This window comes from Erinaceus europaeus, chromosome 14 (assembly GCF_950295315.1).
Source record: "Erinaceus europaeus chromosome 14, mEriEur2.1, whole genome shotgun sequence".
NCBI classification, from domain to species: Eukaryota; Metazoa; Chordata; class Mammalia; order Eulipotyphla; family Erinaceidae; genus Erinaceus; species Erinaceus europaeus.
The window spans coordinates 8753614-8781590 of record NC_080175.1 but is presented as its reverse complement, the minus strand read 5'-3'; the positions used below and the strand labels follow the sequence as shown (position 1 = coordinate 8781590).

At 48.2% G+C, this 27977-nt stretch overlaps 1 protein-coding gene across 5 annotated transcripts; it reads right to left on the bottom strand.

Annotated features, from left to right (window-relative positions):
* Nucleotides 1–2468: 2468 nt before the first annotated feature.
* SFXN4 (sideroflexin 4) lies at nt 2469–27858 on the bottom strand. 5 transcript variants are annotated; one of them, XM_060171205.1, is made up of 15 exons: nt 27723–27837; nt 26605–26636; nt 26097–26162; nt 21795–21869; nt 20833–20859; nt 20696–20750; nt 16716–16741; nt 15217–15270; nt 15058–15114; nt 14883–14948; nt 13014–13080; nt 11581–11696; nt 8348–8433; nt 7847–7964; nt 2469–4803 (listed from the first exon to the last, which is right to left on the bottom strand). In XM_060171205.1, the coding sequence occupies exons 2-15, from the start codon at nt 26620–26622 to the stop codon at nt 4726–4728; spliced, it is 909 nt and encodes a 302-aa protein (XP_060027188.1). In that variant the 5' UTR covers nt 26623–26636; nt 27723–27837; the 3' UTR covers nt 2469–4725. The 5 variants fall into 5 exon arrangements, with proteins under 5 accessions (XP_060027188.1, XP_060027186.1, XP_060027190.1 ...); XM_060171203.1 differs by lacking the exon at nt 26605–26636 and having other exon boundaries at nt 27723–27857; XM_060171207.1 differs by lacking the exon at nt 21795–21869.
* Between the last annotated feature and the right edge of the window lie 119 nt (nt 27859–27977).

Below are 27977 nucleotides of genomic sequence, written 5' to 3'. Positions count from 1 at the left end.
CGCAGGGGCAGTTCGGGTCGTCTCTGGCTCCCCAGCGATGGAACATAGCGGCACACCGGCCATGGCCTGTTCGATAGCGATTGAGGAGGGCCCGATCATAACGTGCTAGGTCAAAGCCGGGTTGATGCTTGCAGGGGTCTGTGATGAGGTGTTTGTTCTTTACCTCAGCTGACTGCCAACTCTGTTTCCAAGAGACTGGAACAGAGAAGTTCAGTGTAGGCATAGGGGACCAGATTGGGTGACGAGACGTCAAGCGTTGGACAGGGTGGGCGAAGATACCCGTGTATATTGGCAGGTCCGGTTGAGCGTAGACGTGGGAAATGAACTCAGATGATGCCGCATCCCGACGAATATCTGGCGGGGCGATGTTGCTAAGAACTGGCAGCCATGGAACCGGGGTGGAACGGATGGTTCCAGAAATGATCCTCATGGAGGAATATAATTTGGAATCGACCAAGTGGACATGGGGGCTACGGAACCATCCTGGGGCACAGTATTCTGCAGTGGAATAGCATGGTGAGGAATTCCGACTTGCCCATGATGCACCAAGTCCTTGCTTATAGACTTGTCCTGGAGAGGGCTGAGATGAAGGGGCACAGCCAGGAGGGGGCGCTGTTGAACTAAGCTGTGTGGTACTGGGTCCTTAGAGTGAGCTCTGGAGGTTGTTTGGGAGAAAGGGGAGTGAGTGTGACAGGGATAGCTGGCGGTGGGCCCATCACTGGGGCGTCGGGAGGGGAGCCTGGATGAACACAGTCTTGAGGAAGGATGTGTGTGAAGCAACTGCGTAAGAGTGGAGTTCTTTTTCAAAGGTTTGGGCAGCAGGATTCTTTTTTCTTCTTCTTTTGGATAGCTGGGGCCTTGTGCGTGCTGGATTCCACGACTCCAGGCTATTTTTTCATTTAGAGAGAGGAGAGACACAGAAACTTCCTCTGGTGTGGTAGCATCTCCCATGCGGTGCTGGGACTCAGACACACTTAGGACATAATGCATATTGCTCGGGCAATAGCTGGCCTGCCTGCTTTCCTTTTTGCCAAAACAAACCAGACTGATTTATGGTGATGCTGCGGATTGAACCTGGGTCCTTTGGTGCCTTAAGTGTAGCCTCTTTGTATCACTGTTACACTATTTCCCCAGCCCCCACCCCCCTTTTAAGTTTTTCTTAATTACCACCAGGGTTATCACTGGGGCTCAGTGCCAGCACTATGAATACACCGCTCCCACTGGCCATTTCCCCCCTTGTTTTTTTTCTTATCTTGTCTGTTTTATTTTATTAGGACACAGAGAAATTGAGAGGGAAGGGGAGAGAAACAAAGACACCTGCAGACCTGCCTGCTTCACCGCTTGTGGCTTCACTGCACGTGGCGCAGATGGGGAGTGGGGGCTCGAACCTGGGTAACACATGTGCTCAATACTTACTTTTAAATATTTTTTTTCTCCAGGGTTATTGCTGGGCTCGGTGCCTGCACCCTGAATCCACAGTTCCTGGAGGCCATTTTTTCCCCCTTTTTGTTGCTCTTGTTGTTGTAGCCTTTGTAGTTGTTGTGGTTATTATTATTGCCATTGTTGATGTTGTTCATTGTTGGATAGGACAGAGAGAAATGGAGAGAGGAGGGGAAGACAGAGAGGGGGAGAGAAAGATAGACACCTGCAGACCTGCTTCACTGACTGTGAAGTGACTCCCCACCAGGTGGGGAGCCGGGGGCTCGAACCGGGATCCTTATGCTGGTCCCTGCGCTTTGTGCCACATGTGCTTAACCCACTGCGCCACTGCCCGACCCCCCTTAATATTTATTTATCCCCTTTTGTTGTCCTTGTTTTATTGTCATTGATGTTGTCATTGTTGGGCAGAACAGAGAGAAATGGGAGGAGGGGAAGACAGGGGGAGAGAAAGATAGACACCTACAGACCTGCTTCACCACTTGTGAAGCGACTCCCCTGCAGGTGGGGAGCTGGGGACTCGAACTGGGATCCTTATACCTGCAATTAAACTGCGCTACCGCCCAACTCCCAATACATAATTTTTTTTTCTTCTTCTTCTTTTCCTCCTCCAGGGTTATTGCTGGGTTCGGTGCCTGCACCATGAATCCACCGCTCCTGGAGGCCATTTTTCCCCCCTTTTGTTGCCCTTGCTGTAGCTTCGTTGTGGTTATTATTGCCCTTGTTGACGCAATTCGTTGTTGGATAGGACAGAAAGAAATAGAGAGAGGAGGGGAAGACAGATAAGGGGAGAGAAAGATAGACACCTGCAGACCTGCTTCACTGCCTGTGAAGCGACTCCCCTGCAGGTGGGGAGCCGGGGGCTCGAACCGGGATCCTCAATGCCGGTCCCTGCGCTTTGCGCCACATGCGCTTAACCCACTGCGCCACCACCCGACCCCCCCAATACATAATTTTAATGAGAGACACCAGAGCACTGCTCAGCTCTAGATTATAGTGATGTTGGGGACTGAATTCAAGACCTTGGAGCCTCAGGCATGAAAGTCTTTTTATTATTTATTACACTGTCACCCCAGCTCAGTTTTTTATTTATTTTAACGAGACATACAGAGAAACTCGAACACTCCTCAGCTCTGGCTTATAATGACGCTGGGAACTGAACCTGGGACCTCAGAGTGTCAGGCATGAAAGTCTTTGGAATAACCATTGTGCAATCTCTCCAGTCCACCTTATATTTTGTATTTACTACCATTAGCACTTCTTACTGGGTATAATTCCACACAGCTCCCATCACCAGAGTTCTGTTTCACTTATTTTATTTTCAAAATTTATTTATTTAGGGCCAGAAGGCGGTATAGGTATAGTGGCAATGCAAAAGATTTCCAAGCCTGAGGTTCCAAGGTCCCAGGTTCAGTTCCCAGCACCACTATAAACCAGAGCTGAGCAGTGCTCTGGTGATAATCATAAAAATTTGTTAGAGAGAGGAGGGAAAACCAGTGTCCCTCTGACACATGCAATGCAAGGGTTTGAACTTGGGACCTTGGGTTTGAGGACCCAAAGCTTTACCCATTGTGCCACCTCCCAGGCCACAAGGGTCACTTTAAAATGAGGCCTCGATTCAGGTAGTTCCCCTGTTCTGGGAAGGAATGTGGAGAGGCCCCAGAGCAAGGTCCTGAGAAGACAGATGGAGTGGGCCAGGTCCAGTGGCCTTATGTGGAGGAGGAGGGAGGGACGATGTTGGCTCAGGAGCCTGATCTTGCCCGGGGCCTGGGGTTTCCCCGCAGAGCAAGTCCTCTCCAGGGAGGAGAGAGGCGCTCAGGGCAGCTGGCATGTTCAGTTGTCCTGAAAGCAGTAAGAGTCCGGGAACAGGACTGCTGTGGGGTTGGGAGCTTTCAGTGGGTCCAGTTTCCCTTGAGGTGGGGCATCGGTTATTATTATTATTAGTTATTTTAGGTAGCGACAGAGAGAGTGAAAGAGACCACAGCACCAAAGCTTCCTTCAGTGCAGTGAGGGCTGGGCTCAAACCTGACTGCATATATGGTAAAGCAGAGGACTGCCTCAGTGAGCTGTTTCACCCACCCCAATTCTCTCTTTTTCTATTTATTTATTTATTTAATCAGAGCACGGTTCACCTCTGGCTTATGGTGGTGCTGAGGATCAAACATGGAATTATGCTGCCTTGGGCATGAAAGGCTTTTTACATAACCATTATGTTATCTCCTCAGTGTCAGATTCTTTTAAAATTTTTTACAACTCATCATCATTATTATCTTTATTTATTTATTATATAGCGACAACTAGAAATTAAGAGAAAGAAGCAGAGAGAGAGAGAGAGAGATACTTGCAGACCTGCTTCACCACTTGTGAATCTTTCCCCCTGCAGGTGGGGACTGGAGGCTTGAACCCAGGTCCTTGCACACTGTGACATGTGCGCTCCACAGGTGTGCCACTACCCACCTATCCATGCCCCTCCCATATTTTCTTTCTTTTTCTTTTTATTATATTTAGCTATTGGCTAGAGACAACCAGAAATCAAGACAGTAGGGGGAGACAGAGAGACACCCGCAGCCCTGCTGTACCACTCACAATGCTTTCCCCCTGCAGGCGGGGACCCGGGGCTCAAACTCAGGTCCTTGCGCACTGTAACATGTGCGCTCAACCGGTGCGCCACCACCCGGCCTTTGGGCTTTCTCTTGGCCTAGAGCACACCTGATTCTGTCACTGAGTGGCCTCCTGGACTCGCTCGCTTTCCTTCCTTCCTTTCATTTCTTGCTCCGTCCCTCACCTTTCTCATGATCTCTTTTGAGAAAGAGAAAGAGAGAGGGAGGAGAGGGAAACAGAGTGGAGAGACAGCACGGCACAGCACCATCATCCCCAGAGCTCTCACCAATGCCAGGGCTCAGACTCAGGAGCTCAGGTGCACTGAGGCACGTGCTCTCCCAGCTGAGCTATCTCAGGGGCATGGAGTAAGCCTGTGTGGGGCGCAGTGGGGCCTTCTTTATTTCCTTCTAACGCTCCTGATCAGACTAAGGTAGTGGCCATTTCACAGTGTCCTCTCAGAAGCTGACAGACAGACAGAAGATGAGCCCACAGCCACCAGCCTTCTCAGCAGTGTTGAGGAGGTGGGTCAGATCTCCCATCCCAGCTCCAAAGCCCGGGGCGCCGGCAGCCAAAAGGTCCTGAGAGTGTGGGAGTTAGCCCTCCTGCAGGTGCAGACGCCTGAGATTCCAGGAACCCCCGCGGGGACGGAGGTCTCCAGCAGGACCCGCAGGAATCACCGAGGACCTCCTAGACCCCTCTGTTGTAGAAAAGCTCCGTGTCCTCGGTCGCAGACTGAATCTCCTCTTCAAGCTGGCCGCGCTGTATCTGGAAGGCAAAGCCCCATGCTTAGTACCTGTATTGAGAACTTGGCTCGCCTTAGAGTCAAGTCAAAAGCAAGTACTTTGGGGGGTCGAGTGGTGGCATGCCTGGTTGAATACACGTATTACAGTGCACAAGGACCCGGGTTCAAGCCCCTGGCCCCCACGTGCAGGAGGAAAGTTTCATGAGCAGTGAAGCAGTGCTGCAGGTGCCTCTCTCTCTTTCCCTCTCTACCTTCCCCTTTCCTCTTGATTTCTGTCTCTATCTAAAAACATAAATGAAAAAAAAATAAAAAAGTATTTTTTCAGAGGACACCCAAGGTAAGCTTGTGGCCCCTAAAATTATATTATTTATTTAGTTCACCATGGTCATTTCTTTCTTTCTTTCTTTCTTTTTTTTTTTTAAGATTTTATTTATTCATGAAGGTAGAAGGAGAGAGAGAGAAAGAACCAGATATCACTCTGGTACATGTGCTGCCGGGGATTGAACTCTGGATCTCATGCTTGAGAATCCAATGCTTTTATCCACTGTGCCACCTCCTGGACCACCACCACGGACATTTCTTATTTACTTGTTTATTTGGATAGAGACAGAGAAATTAAGATGGAAGGGAGAGACAGGAAGAGAAAGAGAGTGGTCCGGGAGGTGGCTCAGTGGATAAAGCATTGGACTCTCAGTTATGACGTCCTGAGTTCAATCCCTGGCAGCATATGTACCAGAGTGATGTCTGGTCCTCTTTCTCTCTCTCCTATCATTCTTCAAGAATAAATGAAATCTTTAAAAAGAAAAAAAGGAAGAGAAAGAGACACCTGCAGCATCACTCCATCACTGTAGGTGGGAGCCAGAGGCTTGAACCCAGGACCTCTCACATGCTAATGTGTGTGTCCTACCATGGGACACCAGCTGGCCCCCAGGCAGGTTTTCTTTTTTTTTGCTTTGTTTTATTTATTTATTTTTATTAACAAGAAAGGTGAAAAGAGAGAAAGACCCAGGCATCACTCTGACACATGTGCTGCCGGGGACTAAACTTGGGACCTCATGCTTTAGTTTTAAAGTACTAAACTAGTACTTTATCCACTGCACCACTACCAGGACCACTTTTTGTTTTATTTCAAAGATTTATATATTTATGTTGTTAAAATTTCGGAAGGCTCTTGCCGGCCTAGCTTGCTTCACAGCGGGTAACAGAGACGCGGAGACAACGGCTGGGCAGGGAAGCTGTATTTCTTTATTCAGGAACAACGATTCATAAACTAAGACAAACTAATCACCAAACAGAACTCTGCTGTCTCTTTGCGGCGGCACAAGCACTTCCTCTTACTCTGTAACTCGGGAACTCTCCAACTCTAGAACTCTCCGAACTCAGGAACCCAGGAACTCTCTCTCTCTGGCACTCTCTCTTACTCTGTAACCCTGAAACTCTCAAACTCAGGAACTCTCTGGCCCTCTCTCTCTTCCTCTTGAACTCATGAACTCAGGAACTCTGTCACTCTCAAACTCAGGAACCCTCTCTCTCTCCAACTCTCGTACTCAGGAACCCTCTCCCGGGGTTCCTTGGGGCGGGGCCAAGCAGGCCCGCGAAATTAACAGGACTCATCCAATTCTCTTGGCGGGGGAGGGCTAGAACAAACCAATGTAAAGCATACGACATATTTATTTTATTTTTTATATTTTATTAATTTTATTTTTGAGAGAGATGTAGAGAGAGAGAGAGAGACCGAGAGAAACACCAGAGCCCTGATCAGCTCTGGCTTATGGTGGTGCGGGGGATTGAACCTGGGACTTTGAAGCCTCAGGCATGAGAGTCTCTTTGCATAACCATTATGCTACCTACCCCACCCAGATTTATATATTTATTAATGACAGAGGAGACAGCAAAATAACCAGAGAATCACTGGCACATACAATACGGGAGATTGAAATCAGGACCTCAGGCTTGAGTGTCCAATGCTTTATACTCCATGCCATTCCTCTGGCTGGCTGTGTCACATTTTTTATGTACCAGAAAAATACTTCTGGGGAGCCAGGAGGTAGCGCAGTGGGTTAAGTGCAGGTGGCGCTAAGCGCATGGACCGACTAAAGATCCTGGTTTGAGTCTCCAGCTCCCCACCTGCAGGGGAGTCGCTTCACAGGCGGAAGCAGATCTGCAGGTGTCTGTCTTTCTCACCTCCTCTCTGTCTTCCCCATCTCTCTCCATTTCTCTCTGTCCTATCCAACAATGACATCAATAACAATAACTACAACAATAATAAAAAACAAGGGGAACAAAAAGGGAAAATAAATAAGTAAATATAAAAAAAAAAAAAGAAAAATACTTCTGATATACCGTTAAGAACAAAGAAGGGGGCTAGGCAGCAGTACAGCAGGTTAAGCACATGCGCAAAGCGCAAGGAAAGGACCGGCGTAAGGATCCTGGTTTGAGCCCCTGGCTCCCCACCTGCAGGGGAGTCGCTTCACAGGTGGTGAAGCAGGTCTGCAGGTGTCTATCTTTCTCTCCCCCTCTCTGTCTTCCCCTCCTCTTTGAATTTCTCTCTGTCCTATCCAACAACAACAGCAATAATAACAATTACATCAGCAACAAAAAAAAAAAGAAAACTCAAGATTATGAGTAAAGAAACACATGACTTTGGCAGTGTTGTAAACTCTGCACTTCTTTTAAAAGGGTGAAGATCTCCTTCTACTTTTGCAATAGGGGGAGTTGTTTTTTTTATACTTATTTATTTATTTATTCCTTTGTTGCCCATGTTGTTTTATTGCTATAGTTATTACTGTTGTTATTGATGTCGTCGTTGTTGGATAGGACAGAGAGAAATGGAGAGAGGAAGGGAAGACAGAGATGGGGAGGGAAAGACAGACACCTGCAGACCTGCTTCACTGCCTGTGAAGTGACTCCCCTGCAGGTGGGGAGCTGGGGGCTCAAACTGGATCCTAATGCCGGTCCTTGCACTTTGCGCCACCTGCGCTTAACCCGCTGCACTACTGCCCGATTCCCGGGGGAGTAGCTTTTTTCTTTTTTGATAGTCAAGAGAGTGTGGGGGGGCTCACTTACCTGGCCAATCTGTGGGTATATACTAAAAGAAACTGGCACCATCAGTGACATGACGAATATTGTGCAAGACATTTTCAAGGCCCAAAAAGTCCACGGAAACGGCAGGAGATTCTTGTACCTGAAAGAGACAAGACACAGCTCATGATGACAATGTGATAGCTTTTGTGAGAGGCTGACCTAATGTTCTAACAGTGGCCAATTCTGTCCTGTGTCCTTAGCTCCTTTGAATCCCCCCACCTCACCCGATGACATTCACGTTACCTTCATCCTCTTCACACCACCAAGAGGATACAGTCCCTGACTGGCAAAGACACTTCAACCCAAACCCCGAGGCTTCTTCTATTCATGACAGAGAGACGGAGGGGCAGGGGGGATAGAAAGAGAGAGGGAGCGAGAGAGAGCTTTACTCAGGCACACTCAGTGCTGAGTACAGAACTCCAGACCTCGTGACTGAGGGTCCAATGTTTAATCTACTGCACCACATCCAGGGGGCTCACTTACTGTTTTATAAAGAGGGAGAAGAGTTCTGGGATGAAGGCTGAGGTCCCAAATAGCAGCACCCTGGAGGCCGCCGTCTCTCTCACAGCCTAGAGGGCACATGGAGAGAAAGCAGTGAGGCTCAGAAAGTGTCCCCACCCCACTGAGTTCATGTCATGAGTCACCCAGAAGTGAGAGTCAGAGCATCCTATTGAAGAAGCATCTTCTGATGCCAGATTTCTTGACATTTATTGTTATAAAGTCTATTGATATTTTTAAATTATATTTATTTATTGGCTAGAGACTGCCAGAAATCGAGAGGGAAGTGGAGATACAGCAACACCTATAGCTCTACTTCACTCACGAAGTTTCCCTCCTGCCAGTGGGGACCAGGGGCTTGAACGTGGGACCTTGCACTTAACCAGGTGTGCCACCGCTTGGCCCCAGTTCTATTAATTTTCACCTAAAGCCTCCATGTTTATAGTCTAATTGACTGTTGTTTTTTTTTTTCCTCCAGGGTTATTGCTGGGCTCGGTGCCTGCACCATGAATCCACCTCTCCTGGAGGCCATTTTTTCCCCCTTTTGTTGCCCTTGTTGTTGTAGCCTTGTTGTGGTTATTACTATTGCCACTGTTGATGTTGTTCGTTGTTGGAGAGGACAGAGAGAAATGGAGAGAGGAGGGGAAGACAGAGAGGGGGAGAGAAAGACAGACACCTGCAGACCTGCTTCACTGACTGTGAAGCGACTCCCCTGCAGGTGGGGAGCCAGGGGCTCGAACCAGGATCCTTAAGCCGGTCCTTGTGCTTTGTGCCACATGCGCTTAACCCGCTGTGCCACCGCCCGACCCCCTCTGGTTGACTGTCACAACCCTCTGCCCCATGAGGCTAAAGTATGAAGAGTGTAACAGAGTTAACCAGGAGCCCACAGGCCTAGGGATTATGCAAAATGCTTATCTGTAACTCTGACCCCTGGCTCCTTCCCTAAAGGGTTTGGGGCTAGTGCATAACAGAGTGACCTGCAGACAGCAGAGAACTGTGCCTGATTAGTGACACTCAGCCGAGAAGACTATTGTGATCGGGTTTGGCAAATTCTGATGTTTCCCACACCCTGAAAGTAATCTGTGCTTTAACAACTGCTCCTGAGTTGTTTACCTAAAAGCACCTTTCATCTTCCCATTCCTTTAAAAAGATTTTTTAATATTTATTTATTTTCCCTTTTGTTGCCCTTGTTTTCCACTGTTGTTGTAGTTATTATTATTGTCGTTATTGATGTCATCGTTGTCGGATAGGACAGAGAGAAATGGAGAGAGGAGGGGAAGACAGAGAGGGGGAGAGAAAGACAGACACCTGCAGACCTGCTTCACCGCCTGTGAAGCGACTCCCCTGCAGGTGGGAAGTCAGGGGTTCGAGCCGGGATCCTTAAGCCAGTCCTCCACTTCCCATTCCTTTTGATGAGATGTGATTTTATCAATAAATACTCTGCCCTGAGCTCTGAGGGGGACACACCCGACATTCTTCTCTCTGGAGGTGTCCAGGTGCTGCCCCTGCAGACTCTTCAGATATATGAAGTGACTGCAGTTATTTTTCGCTCAATGCTGAAATGCTTCAGATCTTGGGGTCCTGGCATCTGACGAAGGTTCTCCTGCCCGTCTATAAGCCAGGGGCCCTGAACACTCCCTGATGACTAAGCGGTTGGAACCCAGGGACCCTGCAACTTTGCTTTCTCACTTGGAAAAGTAAGGCCTATGGGTAGGGAGAGGGTGCAGCACTGCTCTGAGCAACTGGGTGGCGGCCAGGGGCGCCCCTTCTCCACAGTGGCACCAGAGGCTCAAATCTGATCCTCGCTTAGTACAAGCAAAGGTGATAAGTCACAGTGGAAGCTTCGCTGGTCAAGCCTCTGAGCCCAGCTCCCAGGAGCAGCACTGTGCTGTGATCAGAGCATGGCCCAGCAGGCGGCACAGAGGATACAGCTTTTTACAGATTATTTTATTTATTTATTTTCCCTTTTGTTGCCCTTTTTTTTTTAAATTGTTGTTGTAATTATTATCGTTGTTGTTATTGATGTCGTCGTTATTAGATAGGACAGAGAGAAATGGATGGACAGATGAACGGATGGGTGCATGATGGATAGTTGGTGGACGAATGGATGGATGGATGGGTGGATAGTTGGATGAACAGATGGATAAATGAATGGAACAATGGATGGATGAGTGGACGGATAGATGAGACAGACAGACAGACGAACGTTCTTTTGGTGTTTTCTCTGAAGAATTCAGAATAATGCATCACTTTTAAAGAATCAGGGGGAAAAAAAGTGGGAGTTGGGCGGTAGTGCAGCGAGTTAAGCGCATATGGCACGAAGTGCAGGGACTGGCATAAGGATCCCGGTTCGAGCCCCCGGCTCCCCACCTGCTGGGGAGTTGCTTCACAGGTGGTGAAGCAGGTCTGCAGGTGTCTACCTTTCTCTCCCCCTCTGTCTTCTCCTCCTCTCTCCATTTCTCTCTATCCTATCCAACAATGACGACAACAATAATAACTATGACAACAATAATAACAACAACAACAATAAAAATAACAAGGGCAACAAAAGGGAAAATAAATAAAATTTAAAAAATATAAAAAAAAAAAGTAAAATCTCAGATGGGGAGATAGCATAAGGTAAAGGTTGTGCCAAAAGATTTTTATGCCTGAAGCTTCAAAGCCCCAAGTTCAATCCCCCACACCACAATAAAGCAGAGCAGAGCAGTGTTCTGGATAAGATAAGAGATCAGCCAGAAAAAGCTGAATATGGGATAGTCTCACTCATGGACAGAAGCTGAGAAATAAGAACAGAAAGAAACAAGAAGCAGAACTTGGACTGGGCTTGGTGTAGGCACCGAAGTAAAGGACTCTGGGTTGGGGGCGCTGTCCGGTCCTGGTGCCTGACGGCAGAGGAGGATCTAGGCTTCTGGGTGTTTTGAGAAACCTTACACATGGACTAACAACTACACTTATTATAAACCATAAAAAAGCATGCATATCAACAACTGTGATTACTGTAAACCATTAATCCCCCCAATAAAATAAGATAAACAAATGAAATACCTCAGCTCAGTGGTAGAATACAAATTAAGAAAAGGATGAGGGGAGATCGGGATTTGGTAGAGACCCTGAAAGATCAGATTCCACTCTGTGCCCCAAAGGCAGGCAGGCAGGCAGGCAGGCAGGCAGGCAGGCGGGCGGAGGGGCAGGCAGGCAGGCCCACCGTGACTCCCTACCTTTGTCCCCGCTTTCCTGGAGTAGCCGATGACATTACCGTCCTTGTCCATGACCTCAATCCCTCGGATGGTCTCCAGACTCCGGGAAGCAACAAGGTTAACCCCGCTGATGTGGGCTATCCATAGAAGACACAACAGCGGGTGCGTGGTGGTCAGACAGGGACAGCTTCAGGAGTCTCCGCCTTTCTCTGGTGGCTGCTCTTCCCTGACCTGGAGCCACTGAGGGTCTGCCCTGGGGGCTGGACCCCACCTCCCCGCTCTGGATTTGATAACACCCACTGCCAGTCACAGCACCCCAACATTCCAGTCTGGATCCTCAGCTGGCTCCCCCGGGGGATCCCCAACATCCTCAACACCCACGTCCCTTTTCTCTCCCCACCCCTTTGGGGATCGAACCCAGAGCCTCACACACGTGAAGGCTGCCATCTACCACTAAGCTATAGCCCAGGGCCCAACTCACCTCCGCCTTTGGTTAAGCTGCTTTCATCAGCATTCTCAAGCAGCATTTCTCATTTTTCTTTTTTTTTTTTTTAATATTTATTTTATGTATTTATTCCCTTTTGTTGCCCTTGTTGTTTTATTGTTGTAGTTATTATTGTTGTTGTCGTTGTTGGATAGGACAGAGAGAAATGGAGAGAGGAGGGGAAGACAGAGAAGAGGAGAGAAAGATAGACACCTGCAGACCTGCTTCACCGCCTGTGAAGCGACTCCCCTGCAGGTGGGGAGCCGGAGTTCGAACCGGGATCCTTTTGCCGGTCCTTGTGCTTTGCGCCACCTGCGCTTAACCCACTGCGCTACAGCCCGACTCCCAGCATTTCTCATTTTTCACCACTGATGGTCATTTTGCCAACTCTTCAAACAGTCACGATTCCCAAACCCACATCTGGCATAGGAGCTAGTGAACCCGCAGGCTGGCAAACTTTCTGTATTCTTATTTTTTAGATTTACCGAATAATTAGAGAGCAAGAGAGGGGGAGAGAGAGAGAGAGAGAGAACCAAGGAGAGATTCGCTCTAGTGCATGCGATAGAGGGGTTCAAACTTAGGATCTCATGTTTGAGAGTCCGAGCCTTCATCCTCTGTGCCACCTCCCGGCTCACAAAAACAAGCTGCGGAGCGGCCCCGCGGCGTGTGCGGTACCCCAGGCTAACACTCGGGCCCTCACACGTACAGGTCATCTGCTCTTACCCCACAGCCTCCTCAGGGGCACAAGAGTTAGTCTGAGAAACGCAATCTGTGTTGCCCTATGGACAGGGTGCCGCTTCTCAAAGAACAGACTGTATTCGGGCTCTTCTCCACCCCCCAACAAAACTGCTAAGAGTGGCCGCCACCAGAGACCCGGCGGCCGGGAAGGAAGGAAGGAAAGAAGGAAAGAAGGGAGGAAAGAAGGAAGGGAGGGCGGTTCTAGACAAGAGACAGCATACTTCCCGCTTACCCACAAGGAGCGCAGGCAGGCTTCTGCGCAGTAATGCACTCTTCACTTGTCTCAAACGAGGCACAAGCTGCAAAACAGGAGAGAAGAAGCTCGAACCCAGATCTCACTACAGCTCTGACCTCTGCAAGTGCCCACCTAAGACTTTTTACCTTTTTTTTTTTTCCTAAAACATTTTATTTATTGGATAGAGACAGAGAGAAATGAAAAGGGAGGGGAAGATAGGAAGAGAGAGCCAGAGAGACACCTGCAGACCTGCTTCACCATTCGTGAAACTTTCCCTCCTGCAGGTAGAACCAGGGGCTTGAACCTGTGTCCTTGAGCACTGTAAGGTATGTGCTTAATTAACCAGGTACGCCACCTCCTGGCCCTGATCTTTCTTTCTGGTGTGTGTATACATGTGTGTAGCTTCGGGCCCTCGAATGAGATTTTACCACTCCTGGGTTACTCTTTTCATTATGTTATTTTTATTTATTTATTTTTGGCTCCAGGGTTATCGCTGGGGCTTGGTGCCTGCACTAGTAATCCACTGCTTCTGTGGCCATTTTTTCAACTTTTTTTTTCTTGGGATAGGACAGAGAGACGTTGAGAGAGGAGACAGAGAGGACAAGAGGAACATGAACACCTGCAGACCTGCTTCACTGCTTGTGAAGTGACCCCCCCCCCCTGCAGGTGGGGAGCCAGGGACTTGAACTGGGATCCTTGTGCAGGTCCTTATGCTTTGTAATATGTGAGCTTAACCCAGTGCACTATCACCACCCACCCACCCCCGCCCCGTTCTGTTAATCTTCTGAGATGTAAGCAGAGAGACAGAAAGAGCTGTCCCAGCACCAGTCTCCTCTTGGAGTCATGGCCCTCCTGAGGTGCTGCCAAAACCCAATCCAGGCCTCATGAATGGCGAGACGCACGCCGTACTGGGTGAGCTATCTTCTGGCCCAATTTCCTTCTCTCTCTGCCTCCAGCTGCCAAGGATCAGCACTATGAAACCATTGCTTCTGGTGGCCATTTCTTTTTTTCTTTAGTAGATAGGATAGAGAGAAATTGAGAGGAAGAGGGGGAGGTACAGAGGGAGAGAAGCAGACACCTGGAGACCTGCTTTATTGCCTGTGAAGCCTCAACGCTGTAGGTGGGGCATGGGGGCTTGAACCCGGATCCCTGAGCAAGTCCTTGTTCACAGTACTATGGGTGTTTAACCAGGTGCACCACTGCCCAGCCCCTGGCCTTATTTTCTTTGTCTCATTTTGTCTCAGTCATACTTTCTCTCTCTCTCTCTCTCTAATATTTTATTTATTTATTGGATAGAGACAGAGAGAAATTGAGAGGGGAGGCAGAGATAGGGAGAGAGAGATACCTGTTTCACCATTCATCAGGTTTCTGTCTCTTTGATTAATTGTTTGATTGGGATGCATTGGATCGACCTTCTCGTGGTGCATCCTGTGAGTACCCATTTATTGGGGAAACTGACGATGCTTCCTAGCCGACTGAATCCACATGGATCCCAGTCACTTTCAAAGCCAGCAACAAGCAGACATCAGGCTCAACCTGACGCTGTTGACTGGCTACGGAAGAAGGGCAAACGCTAGAAGAAGAATTGTTTGATTTAATTTGATGAGAGTCAGAGAAATTGAGAGAGGAGAGGAGACGAAAAGGGAGACACCTGCAGCACCGCTTCACCATTCATGAAGCTTCCCCGCTGCAGGCGAGGACCGGAGGCTTGAACCCAGATCCGTGCGCACTATCATGTGTGCACTAACCCCCTTATTCATACTTTCTCAGTTGTTGAAGCAGGAACATAAGCGTCTGAGCAGAAGGAATAAAGGCACGTAGATGCAAAGGAGTACAGGAAATAGGGGGGCCTCTGAAGGCACTTACTCCAAAAAAGGTGGACGAGGCAATGACTCCAGCCCCCAGCATGATGCTCTCAGTCCTGCGGCGACTCTAAGGAAAAACACAAGCGCCCACTTAGCAAAGGCCACTGTGCTTGGGGCCCAGCTCAGGGTAGTGAGGACGAGACACACAGGCCGGCCGGACAGCTCCGGCCACTCACGTAGGTGGCATTTCCGTTGAACATGTTGAAGGCTGTCAGGTAGGTGTAGAAGGAGACCTGTGGGGAGGAGGCAGGGGGTCGTGTGGCACCCTGCAGAGGGAATGGGGGGGACCCCACCCCACCCCATCCACACCCACATACAGAAAGCAAGATGGCTACCTGGGGCAGAAGCATAGACTTGAGGGTTTTTGTGGTCACCAGCGACACGAACAGCTTCCAAGGGGACAGAGCAGAGTCATGAGTGTGTGGGGACAGGGAGAGCTCGTAGGAACCCAGAACTGCCTGGGGGAGGCAGACTGAGCCCCTGTACCCCGTAGCCCATCCCGGGGGACCCAGGTGAGGAGGTGAGGTCGAGAGCCAGGGGCCTGCTTGTTTTCGCAGGGCTGGCTTCACGGGCGGGTAACAGACGGCTAGGGACTCATGGTTGAGCTGTAGGCAGTATCTCTTTATTCATGCAGGACACAGCACAATCTAAGCTGAGCTAAGCTAAACTAAACTAAAGTACCGTAAAACTCACAATGCTGTCTTTATATATACTTGCCAAGTAGGGTGGAAACAGGATGTGACATAGAGAGGGTGGAGAGAAAAGTGACTGGTGAAAATCAGAGTGTGACAAGGAGAGGGGGCGGAGCAGGCGAGAATTCTATCACTGAACCACCAATGCCCTGGAGGGAGGGTGGTGCTTGTTAACAGTGGTTATGTAAATAGAATAGCGTTAAGCAGGGGGGATTTAAACCAAATGAAACAGAAGGGGTCTCATGCATACCAACAGCTGCTGGGAGAAGATGACCAGGTTTAAACATCTGTTTTAAACTTTATTTAATTTGATAGGACAGAGAGGGGGGGAGGGAGAAAAAGAAAGAGACCTGCAGCACTGCTTCATCACTTGTGAAGTGTGCAAGTGGGGACTCGAACCCAGGTCCTAGTGCACGGCAACGTGAGCCCTTAACCGGGTGCACAGATGCGCCACAACCAGCCCTGGTTTTTTTTTTTTTTTTTTTTGGTCACCAGGTCATTACTGGGGCTCTGTGTAGGCACTACAAATCCACTGCTCCCACTGGCCTTTTTTTCCTTTTTCTTCCTTCTTAGGACAGATAGGACAGAGAGAAGTTGAGAGGGGTTGGGAAGATAAAGAGAGACACTTGCAGGCCTGCTTCACCACTCATGAAGCATTCTCACTGCAGGAGGGGAGCCGGGGCTCCAACCCCAGTCTTTGTGCATGGTAACCAGTGCATTCAACCAGATGGGCCACAGTGAGAGTCAGGGGCCCCCCTCAAGTGACCAGGCTGAGTGAGTTTTTGCAGGGCTCCAGAAGTATCAGGTGGCCACTGACCCCCAGTCCCATGATCAGGCAGAGCAGTGAAGGGATGCAGACTCAGGACAGGTGGAGGGAGGCACATATGACCCCTGGTGAGAGCAACACTGGGTGGGTGGGGTCGTCCCAGGTGCAGGGGATGGGCCGGAGAGAGTAGGGGAAGGGCGGTTGCACTGGCGCGTCGTAGTGGGGAGCTCATCTCCACCCTCAGCTGCTGTGCGCACAGTAGGTGTTCAGAGCAAGAGCAACCTGGTGTCCAGCTGGGTACGTAGGGGGTACAGGTGGGGGTGTCACAGTGGCAGACAAAGTGGGCAGGGGGGCTCAGGGGTGGGTAGTCACTCACCAAGGGCATGGAGAAAGGCAGCAGAGCTGGTAAAGAGAAGAACATTCTAGTTTATTAATTTATTTGCATAAAGAATGCACTCATTCATACACATGGATTTTCTTTTTAAAAAGTTGTATTTATTGGGATGGATGGTGGCACACCTGGTTGAGTGCACATGTTACAATGCACAAGGATCTGGGTTCAAGTTCCCGGTCCCCACCTGCAGGGGTAAACTTCATGTGAGGTGAAGCAGGGCTGCAGGTGTCTCTCTGTCTCTCGCCCTCTCTATCACACCCTCCCTCTCAATTTCTGGCTGTCTCTATCCAATAAATAAATAAAGATAAGAAAATAATGAAAAATAAGTAACGATAATAAAAAAGTTTAATATTTATTTAGTTATCTATCATTTTAAAAAATATTTTAAAAAATATTTATTTATTCCCTTTTGTTGCCCTTGTTGTCTTGTTATTGTATTTATTATTGATGTCATTGTTGTTGGACAGGACAGAGAGAAATGGGGAGAGGAGGGGAAGACAGAGAGGGGGAGAGAAAGACAGACACCTGCAGACCTGCTTCACCGCCTGTGAAGCGACTCCCCTGCCGGTGGGGAGTCGGGGGCTCGAACCAGGATCCTTACAACAGTCCTTGCGCTTTGTGCCATGTGCGCTTAACCCTCTGCGCTACCGCCTGACTACCTATTTATCATTTTTCAAAAAGATTTTATTTATTTATTTATTAATGAGAAAATAGGAGAGAGAGAAAGAACCAGCCATCACTCTGGCACATGTGCTGCTAGGGATCGAACTCAGTACCTCATGCCTGAGAGTCCAAAGCTTTATCACTGCGCCACCTCCTGGACCACTAGTTATCATTTTTTAATTAGATAGGACAGCTGGAAATTGAGAGGGGAAGGGAAGATGGAAAGAGAGGGGTGAGGGCTGGGCGGTAGCGTAGCGGGCTAAGTGCGCATGGCGCAAAGCACAAGGACCGGCTTAAGGATCCCAGTTCGAGCCCCCAGCTCCCCACATGCAGGGGAGTCGCTTCACAAGTGGTGAAGCAGGTTTGCAGGTGTCTGTCTTTCTCTCCCCCTCTGTCTTCCCTTCCTCTCTCCATTCCTCTCTATCCTATCCAACAACAATAACAACAATAATAGTAACCACAATGCTAAAACAATCAGGGCAGCAAAAGGGAAAAAAATAGCCTCCAGAAGCAGTAGATTCATGGTGCAGGCACCGAGCCCCAGCAATAACCTTGGAGGCAAAAAAAGAGAGAGCGAGAGACAGCTGCAGCCCTGTTTTACTACTTACAAAGCTTTTCCCCTGCAGGTGGGGACAGGGGTCTTGAACCAAGTGCATTCAGCCATGTGCTCCATCACCTGGACCCTATTTTAATAGTTTTTTTTTAAAGTGATAAATTGACTTCATCTGTTGACTGTTCTTAACTTTCAAAAACCCATATAGCACAATTCAGATTTAAAAGATGATTTCTCCAGTTTGAATTTTAGAAGTAAATTTTCCCAATCAGTTTTTAAAAATATATATTCTGGGGCTGGGGAGACAGCACAATGGTTATGCAAGAAACTCTCATGCCTGAGGTTCAATCACCAAGATCAATAAGTCAAAGCTATGCAGTGCTCTCGTCTTTATCTCTGACTAAACTGAAGTAACATAGTTAAATGTATATGTGTTATTATTAACATGAGAGAGAGTGTGTTTTACATGAGACAGAGAGAACGACACCAGTCAGACCACTCTGCTACATATGTCAAACCAGGAACTTTAAGCATGCAAGCCCAGTACCCCTCCAGCTCAGCTATTTCTCTCTCCCTCTTTTTTTTATGCCTCCAGGGTTATTGCTGGGGCTCAGTGCCTACACTACGAATCCACTGCTCCTGGAGGCTATTTTTTCCCTTTTGTTGCCCTTGTTGTTTACCATTGTTGTTGTTATTATTATTGTTGTTACTGTTGTCATTGTTGGACAGGACAGAGAGAAATGAAGAGGGGATGGAAAGAGAGAGAGGGGAAGAGAAAGACAGACACCTGCAGACCTACTTCACCTGAGCCTGTGAAGCGACGCCCCTGCAGGTGGGGAGCCGGGGGCTCGAACTGGAATCCTTACACTGGTCCTCCTTACACCAGTCAGTGTGCTTTGCACCATGTGTGCTTAACCTGCTACGCTACCACCCAGGCCCCGATCTCTTCTCTCTCCATTTCTCTGTCTATCCAGTAAACAGGTAAATAAACTAAATGTTTAAAAACTGAAAAGCAAAAACATGAAGGTTGGGAGATATATCAGTGGTAGAGCCCAAAGCTTTCGAGTCTCAAGCCCCAGGTTCAATTTTTGACAGCACTTGTCAGAGCTGAATGGTGCTCTGCTCTCTCTCTCTCATAAAAATGAAAATAAATAGGAAGTCGGTTGGTAGCGCAGCGGGTTAAGCGCATGTGGTGCAAAGCCCAAGGATCGGCATTAGGACCCCAGGTCCAGTCCCCGGCTCCCCATCTGCAGGGGAGTAGCTTCACGGGCAGTGAAGCAGGTCTGCAGGTGTCTGTCTTTCTCTCCTCCTCTCTGTCTTCCCCTCCTCTCTCCATTTCTCTCTGTCCTATCCAACAATAATGACATCAATAACAACAACAATAATAACTACAATAAAACAATAAGGGCAACAAAAGGAAAAATAAACAAAATCTTAAAAAAAAAGAAAAGAAAAATAAATCCCAGGGGCTGGCAGTGGCTCATGAGATAACATACACACATTACCAGGTGAGGGACCCAGGTTCAAGCCCCAGATCACCACATGGGGACATGGGCTGGGGGGTAGAAGCTTCAGGAGTGGTGGAGAGGTGCTGCACTGTCTCCTCTCTCTCACCCTCTATCTTGTGGCAAGAAAAGAAAATTTGGCCTCCAGGAACAGTGGGGTAGTGCAAGCACTAAGCTCCAATGATAATCTTGGAGGCAAATAAATAAACATCAAAAACATTATTAAAAGGGAGTCGGGCGGTAGTGCAGCGGGTTAAGCACACATGGCACAAAGCGATGCTCAGATCTGGCTTATGGTGATGCAGAAGATTGAACCTGGTACTTTAGGGCCTCAGGCATGAGAGTCTTTTTGTATAACCGTTGTGCTACCTCCTTCGCTCTTTAACGAATTATTTTAGCTACAGTCTGCACTCCTGGACATTTATGTTCTTTTCAATATTCTGCTTGTAAACATTCTTTTTTAAAAAAGAGATTTTATTTATTAATGAGAAAGATAGGAAGAGAGATAGAAAGAACCAGATATCACTTTGGTACATGTGCTGTCAGGGATTGAACTCAGGACCTCATCGTTGAGAATCCAGTACTTTATCCATTGAGCCACCTCCCACACCACGCCCATAAACATTTTATACCAGGATTGTGGATGTGATTATTTCTGAGAGGTTAAGTGAAACCCCCAAAACTAGCACTGATGAGCTTGAAGTCCTGGGCCCACCAATGAAATAACTGGCCACGGTCTTTAGGGTAAGATGAAGGGAATGGAGCCAGCCTGTCCACAGAACAAGATCGAGCCCTGGGCCCCAAACCTTTTCCCTCACAGGCAATCCTAGACCCTTCAAACATTCCCAGTTGTCATTTCCAGATTCCTTGCCAGAAATCCTTCAAGAGAAAAAAAAAACCAAAAAAAACCCAAGTAACTGAGGCAGATGGGGGCTTAGAGATAGCTTATCCAGAAGAGAGCAGGCCTTCTGTGTGTGACGCCTGGGGCAGGAGTCCCAGCACCAGGGGGAGCTCCATGGATGTGTGCTGGAGCTGTGCCGGGCTATCTCCTTTCTCTCTGTCTTCCTCTCTCACAGAAATAATAAATGAAAATTTGGGCTAGGGAGACCAACCAGAGGTATATGAATGCGTGAGGCCCTGGACTTAGAGCTAAGCTCTTTCTAATTTAACAACAACAATAATGTGAAGTTTTCTGTCACAACCCCGCCTGGCAACCCACTCCTGAAGAGAAGTCACCTCACCTGCAGGTCGGAAAGCCACAGGGATGAGCCTGCTGCTGTCAGGGTGGACAGTTGCCTACAGAGGGGACACAGAGCTGAGCTTGATGCTGCTCCGCGTGACATCTGGAGGCTAAAAGTAGGAAAGGGGTGTAACTTACGAGACTTCTCTTCCAAGCTTCTTGTATCTAAGAGAGAGAGAAAAAATCAAATGGTCGGTTTTCAAAACTTCCCTCTTGGCTCTCATTTCTGGGGTCACTTCTGTCCTGCCTTTTAGAGAGAGAAGCAGAGAACTCTGGTTGTGGGTGTGGTGTGGAGCTAGATCCTGTAATCTTACAATTTTTTAAAAATATTTTATTTATTAATGAGAAAGGAGGGGGAGTCGGGCTGTAGCGCAGCGGGTTAAGCGCACATGGCGCAAAGCACAAGGACTGGCATAAGGATCCCGGTTCGAACCCCGGCTCCCCACCTGCAGGGCGTCGCTTCACAAGCGGTGAAGCAGGTCTGCAGGTGTCTGTCTTTCTCTCCTCCTCTCTGTCTTTCCCTCCTCTCTCCATTTCTCTCTGTCCTATCCAACAATGACAACAACAATAATAACTACAACAATAAAACAACAAGGGCAACAAAAGGGAATAAAAATAAAAATAAAAGATAATAAAAAATTAAAAAAAAAAATGAGAAAGGAGGAAAGGGAGAAAGAACCAGACATCATTCTGGTACATGTGCTGCCGGGGATTGAACTCAGGACCTCATGCTTGAAAGTCCGATGCTTTATCCACTGCACCACCTCCCAAACCACAGGGTTTCTTTTTAAAAATATGTTATTTATTTATTAGATGGAGACAAAAATTTAGAGGGGGAAGAGGGGCCAGAGATGGAAAGAGACTGAGAAAGACACCTACAGCCCTGGTTCACCACTTGTGAAGCTTTCCTCCACTGCAGGTGGGGGACCAGGGGCTTGAACCTGGGTCCTTCTGTACTGTAAAGGGTGCGCTTAACCAGGTGTGCCATGGCCTGGCCCCTCTGAGCAGGGTTTCTGATGGCAAGATTCCACCTGCCTCCAGGCCAGGCAAGGAGCCATGCCCACCCCCGGACCCGGCACACCTGGGCACACACCACCTACCCTCTCGTTCTTCAAGTCAAATCTGACTGCATCTTCACTTGTTAGCAATATTTGCCTCGACTTTTCTATTTGTTCCTACAAAGAGATAGAAAGACATAAGATAATGATCTCTGTTGTTAAAATTCGGGGGCTCTAGCTGGCCGGGCTAGCTTCACAGGCGGGTAACAGAGACGACCAGAGACATACGGCTGGGCAGGGAAGCTGTATTTCTTTTTTTTTTTTTTTCTTTATTTATTTATTTATTTTTATTTAAGAAAGGATTAATTAACAAAACCATAGGGTAGGAGGGGTACAACTCCACACAATTCCCACCGCCCAATCTCCATATCCCACCCCCTCCCCCGATAGCTTTCCCATTCTCTATCCCTCTGGGAGCATGGACCCAGGGTCATTGAGGGTTGCAGAAGGTAGAAGGTCTGGCTTCTGTAATTGCTTCCTCGCTGAACATGGGCGTTGACTGGTCGGTCCATACTCCCAGTCTGCCTCTCTCTTTCCCTAGTAGGGTGTGTCTCTGGGGAAGCTGAGCTCCAGGACACATTGGTGGGGTCTTCAATCCAGGGAAGTCTGGCCGGCATCCTGATGACACCTGGAACCTGGTGACTGAAAAGAGAGTTAACATACAAAGCCAAACAAATTGTTGAGCAATCATGGACCCAAAGCTTGGAAAAGTGGAGAGGAAGTATTAGGGAGGTACTCACTGCTAACTCTAGTATACTTCTGCTTTCTTACTTTGGTGCCATACTCCAAACTCAGTCAATTTCTGCTTTGCGTTTCTACTTCTTCTTTTTTTTTTTTTTTTACATGCATAACATTCCCCAGATTCCCATTTAGCAATACAACCCCCACTATTTCATTCATCATTTTTCATGGACCTGTATTCTCCCCACCCACCCACCCACCCCAGAGTCTTTTACTTTGGTGTAATACTCCAATTCCATTTCAGGTTCGACTTGTGTTTTCTTTTCTAATCTTGTTTTTCAACTTCGGCCTGAGAGTGAGATCATCCCATATTCATCCTTCTGTTTCTGACTTATTTCACTCAACATGATTTTTTCAAGGTCCATCCAAGATCGGCTGAAAACGGTGAAGTCACCATTTTTTACAGCTGAGTAGTATTCCATTGTGTATATAGACCACAACTTGCTCAGCCACTCATCTGCTGTTGGACACCTGGGTTGCTTCCAGGTTTTGGCTATTACAAATTGTGCTGCCAAGAACATATGTGTACACAGATCTTTTTGGATGGATGTGTTGGGTTCCTTAGGATATATCCCCAGGAGGGGAATTGCAGGGTCATAGGGTAGGTCCATTTCTAGCCTTCTGAGAGTTCTCCAGACTGTTCTCCACAGAGGTTGGACCAATTGACATTCCCACCAGCAGTGCAGGAGGGTTCCTTTGACCCCACATCCTCTCCAGCATTTGCTGCTGTTACCTTTTCTGATGTGTGACATTCTCACAGGAGTGAAGTGATATCTCATTGTTGTCTTGATTTGCATTTCTCTGACAATCAGAGACTTGGAGCATTTTTTCATGTGTTTCTCGGCCTTTTGGATCTCTTCTGTGGTGAATATTCTGTCCAATTCCTCCCCCCATTTTTGGATGGGGTTATTTGTTGTCTTGTTGTTGAGTCTGGTAAGCTCTTTATATATGTTGGTTATTAAACTCTTATCTGATGTATGGTATGTAAAGATCTTCTCCCATTCTGTGAGGAGTCTCTTGATTTGGGTAGTGGTTTCTTTTGCTGTGAAGAAGCTTTTTAATTTGATGTAGTCCCATAGGTTTATACTTGCCTTAGTCTTCTTTGTAATTGGATTCGTTTCATTGAAAATGTCTTTAAAATTTATGCGGAAAAAAGTTCTTCCAATATTTTCCTCTAAGTATCTGATAGTTTGTGGTCTAACATCCAAGTCCTTGATCCACTTGGAATTTACTTTTGTATTTGGTGAAATACAGTGATTCAGCTTCATTCTTCTGCATGTTTCAACCCATTGTTTCCAACACCATTTGTTGAAGAGACTCTGCTTTCCCCATGTAATAGTCTGAGCCCCTTTGTCAAAGATTAGATGTCCATAGGTGTGGGGCCTCATTTCTGGGCTCTCAATTCTATTCCACTGGTCAGTGTGTCTGTTCATGTTCCAGTACCAAGCAGTTTTGATGACAATGGCCCTATAATATAGTTTGAGATCTGGCAGTGTGATGCCTCCGGTTCTGTTCTTTTTTCTCAAGATTGTTTTGGCAATTCTAGGTCTTTTCTGGTTCCAGATAAACATTTGTAGCATTTGTTCTATTCTCCTAAAAAATGTGGAAGCTGTATTTCTTTATTCAGGAACAACGATTCATAAACTAAACCAAACTAATCACCAAACAGAACTCTGCTGCTTCTTTCCCCCGCGACGGCGCCAAGCACTCTCTCACTCTGCAACTCTCCAACTCTCCAACTCTGGAACTCTGGAACCCTCTCGGGGTTCCTTGGGGCGGGGCCAAGCAGGCCCGCGAAACTAGCAGGACTGATCCAATTTTCTTGGCGGGGGAGAGCTAGAACAACCCAATGTAAAGCATACAACAGATCTCCACACTGTTCCGATTCATCCAGATTCAGGGTGACACTCTCGAGCCTGACTTCAACGTAATGTGTGTTTCTTCTCGCCATACATACCCTAAGAGCTTCTGTTGGGTCAGCCCTGCCATTGCCCGCAGCCAACCTCACTGGAGCTGTCTCTCATTCTCTCTCTCCCTCCCTGTCTCTGTTTCTCTCTCTCTCTCTCACACACACACACACACACCCACACCCACACACACACACCTCTGAGGTCTTACTGAGTGCCACCTCACTCTCACACTCCACATTCCCACACTGAATCAGTTCAGTCTCATTTTCCCCCTCTTCTGTTTTACTTAATTGGAGAAAAATAAATGTAGGAGGGAGCCTGGCAATGGTGCACCAGGTTAAGCAGACACACATTTCCACCACACCCAGCCACACCTGCTCCTCACCCTCATCTTCCACCTGGACAGCCCAGCCATTTCAACGGACAGCCTTGTCAGCAGCCAGCTCCCCTCAGGTCAGACCCTCTGACACCCCACCTCCTGCAGGCTAAATGCAAACCTTGCTATACTGAATGAGATACAAGGCTCAGTTCCCCACATTAAGACCCCACCGGCAGCCTAGAAAGTGAGTAAAGTGTTGGACTTTCAATCATGAGGACTGGAGAGTTTGATCGCAGGGACCACATGTGCCAGAGTGATGCTCTGGTTCTCTCTTACAAAAATAAATCTTTTTTTTACATTTTTAAAAATATATATTTATTTTTTCCTTTTGTTGCTCTTGTTGTTTTTGTTGTTGTAGTTATTATTGTTGTTATTATTGATGTTGTCGTTGTTATATAGAACAGAGAGAAATGGAGAGAGGAGGGGAAGACAGAGATGGGGAAAGAAAGACACCTACAGACCTGCTTCACTGCCTGTGAAGCAACTCCTCTGCAGGTGGGGAGCCGGGGTCTGGAACCGGGATCCTTATGCCAGTCCTTGGGCTTCGTGCCACGTGCGCTTAACCCGCTGTGCTACCACCCAACTCCCATATATAAATCTTTTAAAAAATATTTTATTTATATTTATCTTTTAAAAAATATTTTATTTATATTTATTTATTTATTTTCCCTTTCATTGTCCTTGTTTTTCATTGTTGTTGTAGTTATTACTGTTGTTGTTACTGATGTCATTGTTGTTGGACAGGACAGAGAGAAATGGAGAGAGGAGGGGAAGACAGAAAGAGGGAGAGACAGACACCTGCAGACCTGCTGCACTGCCTGTGAAGTGACTCCCCTGCAGGTGGGGAGCTGGGGGCTCGAACCGGGATCCTTATGCTGGTCCTTGCGCTTTGCGCCACCTACGTTTAACCTGCTGCGCCCGACTCCCTCTCTCCCTTTCTATCCCCCTTCCCTCTCAATTTCTCTCTAACCTACTAAATAAGATAAATAAATAAAGCTTAAGACATCAGAAATAATAAGCAAGAAAATATCTTAAAAGAATAAACAGAGAAAACACAAATAAAAATACAGCCCCAGGACTGGTCGGCCTGCTGCTCTTCCTCTGGCTTCGTTTAGCAAGAGGTTTGTTTCCAGCCCTGTGACCTGTCAGCACCTGCCCAGGGCTAGGTCTCCCCAACAAGCTCATGAGAGAGGACTGAGGACACAGCGACATGTAAGGACTCAGTTATTCCAACGCTTTCAAAAATCAAACTGCAAATCAACCTTCAGGATCAAACACGAAACTCAGTATTCCTGGAAACAGTAAAGTACTTACAATGGAAAGGATCAGATTTGTAGGGTCCAGTAACTCTGTCCAGTGAAGAACTCTTTGTGGAAAGGACTAGAGGGAAGGAGCATGGAGAGGTTAGTGGCAGCAAAGATGCACTGCATCACTCCTTATTTCAGAGAAGGGGGGGAGACAGAGCAAGGAGAGACCCCTCAGCATGGCTCCACTTGTGGGGTGAGCAATTCCCCTGGGGCCATCCCAGGTGTACCCATGTGGTGCTGGGAACTCAAACCCGGGTCCTTTGGCAAGGTAAGGTGTGCACTCTACTGGCCGAGCTACCTCCTGGCCTGTAAATCAGAATTAGGGGGCAGGGGAGTGGCAAATTAAGTTGAGCACACACATTACTATGTGCCAGGACCTGGGTTCAAGGCCCCACTCTCCACCTGCAGGGGGGATGCTTTATGAGCAGTGAGGCAGGTCTGCAAATGTCTATCTTTCTCTCTCCCCTTCTCTCCTCTCTGTCCTACAAAATAAAATAAAAGGAAAAAATGGCCACCAGGAGCAGTGGTGCCATGCCTCAGCAACAACCTGGTAGGAAAAAAAAAATCAAAATAAAAAATAAGCAAATGGGGCTAGTTCCTATTTCAGGTAAGGGCTGAACGACAACAGCCTGATTGTACCTCTAAGCTGCCCCATGTAGCTAGCTACTCCGTCCTTGAAATGTAACCTGGTCCAACAAATACGTGACACAAAGACCAGCTTTCAAAGAATGAATATATCAACACACACTTAGGAAATAGCTCCTTAGTGACTTTAATTAGGGGTTGGCAAGATAGCTCACCTTGGGGAGTGACCTCCTTGTCAGGGGCCCCACCCCGGTCCCCCACCTCATCAAGGGAAGCTCAGTGTTGTGATGTCTTTCTCTCTCGTCTTTGTGCCTCTCTGAAAAAAAAAAAAAAATTGGCCTGGAGTGATGTAGGGCGAGCAACCAAAATAATACAACAGCAGCAGTAGTAGTAATGGCGACAACAATCAATTATTAGATTGGGCTCTGGAGATAGCTCACTGCGTAGGGCGCCTGCACTGTCACAGCCGGACCCCTGGCTCCACTTGGGAGGAGCAATGGCTTGGGGAGAAGAATGCAAAATAGGGGTCCCCGTCAGTGAGATGGAGCTAAGTCCCACCTCCAGCAAAATAATATCACAATACTGATTTACTCATCTGCGCTGAAGATTATTACAACATGCAAATTGCAAGGCAGTCATGCTACAGGTTAAAATCATGTATTTTATTTATTTATTTATTTTTAGCTTCTGGATCAAATGCAATACCTGATTAAAATCAACTCCCGCTACTTCGCTGGACGTTTAGAATGTGGCCCCGGGACAACTGAAAACGACCTGGAGACCCTCGGCCTGTCCCCTATGGCCCGGGCCCAGGAGCCGAGGCGCGGCGCCTCACTTCCGGGGGGGGGCGCCGAGACTGGGGTGCGCCTGCGGGCTGGGGCCCCGCCGTCAGGCCGCAGTGGGGGCTCCCGGGGGTCCCGGGGGTCCCGGATCCGGAGACCCGGCCACCCTTCCCCCTTCCCCGCGCCCCCAGGCCCACGTGGCCGCCCAAGGTCACCGCCGCCCCGTCCCGTCCCGCCCCGCCCCGCCCCGCCCGGCCCCGCAGTACTTGACGCTCCACGATCCCGAAGCGCATGTTGGGCTCCATGGAGCCGGGCTCCGGGACAGCGGCGCCGCAGCCGCTCCAGGTTCCGCCGGGGCTGCGGGAGCTTTGCCGGCCCGGACCGGGGGGAGGAGTCGGGGCCGAGCTCCGCCCTCCGCGCGCCCCTGGGCCGCCGCACCTGCTCAGGCACCGCTGCGGCTATTCCTGTGGCCACTGGCCTGGTCCTCCTAACCCTGCTGCTTCCAGGACTGGAGGGAGAGA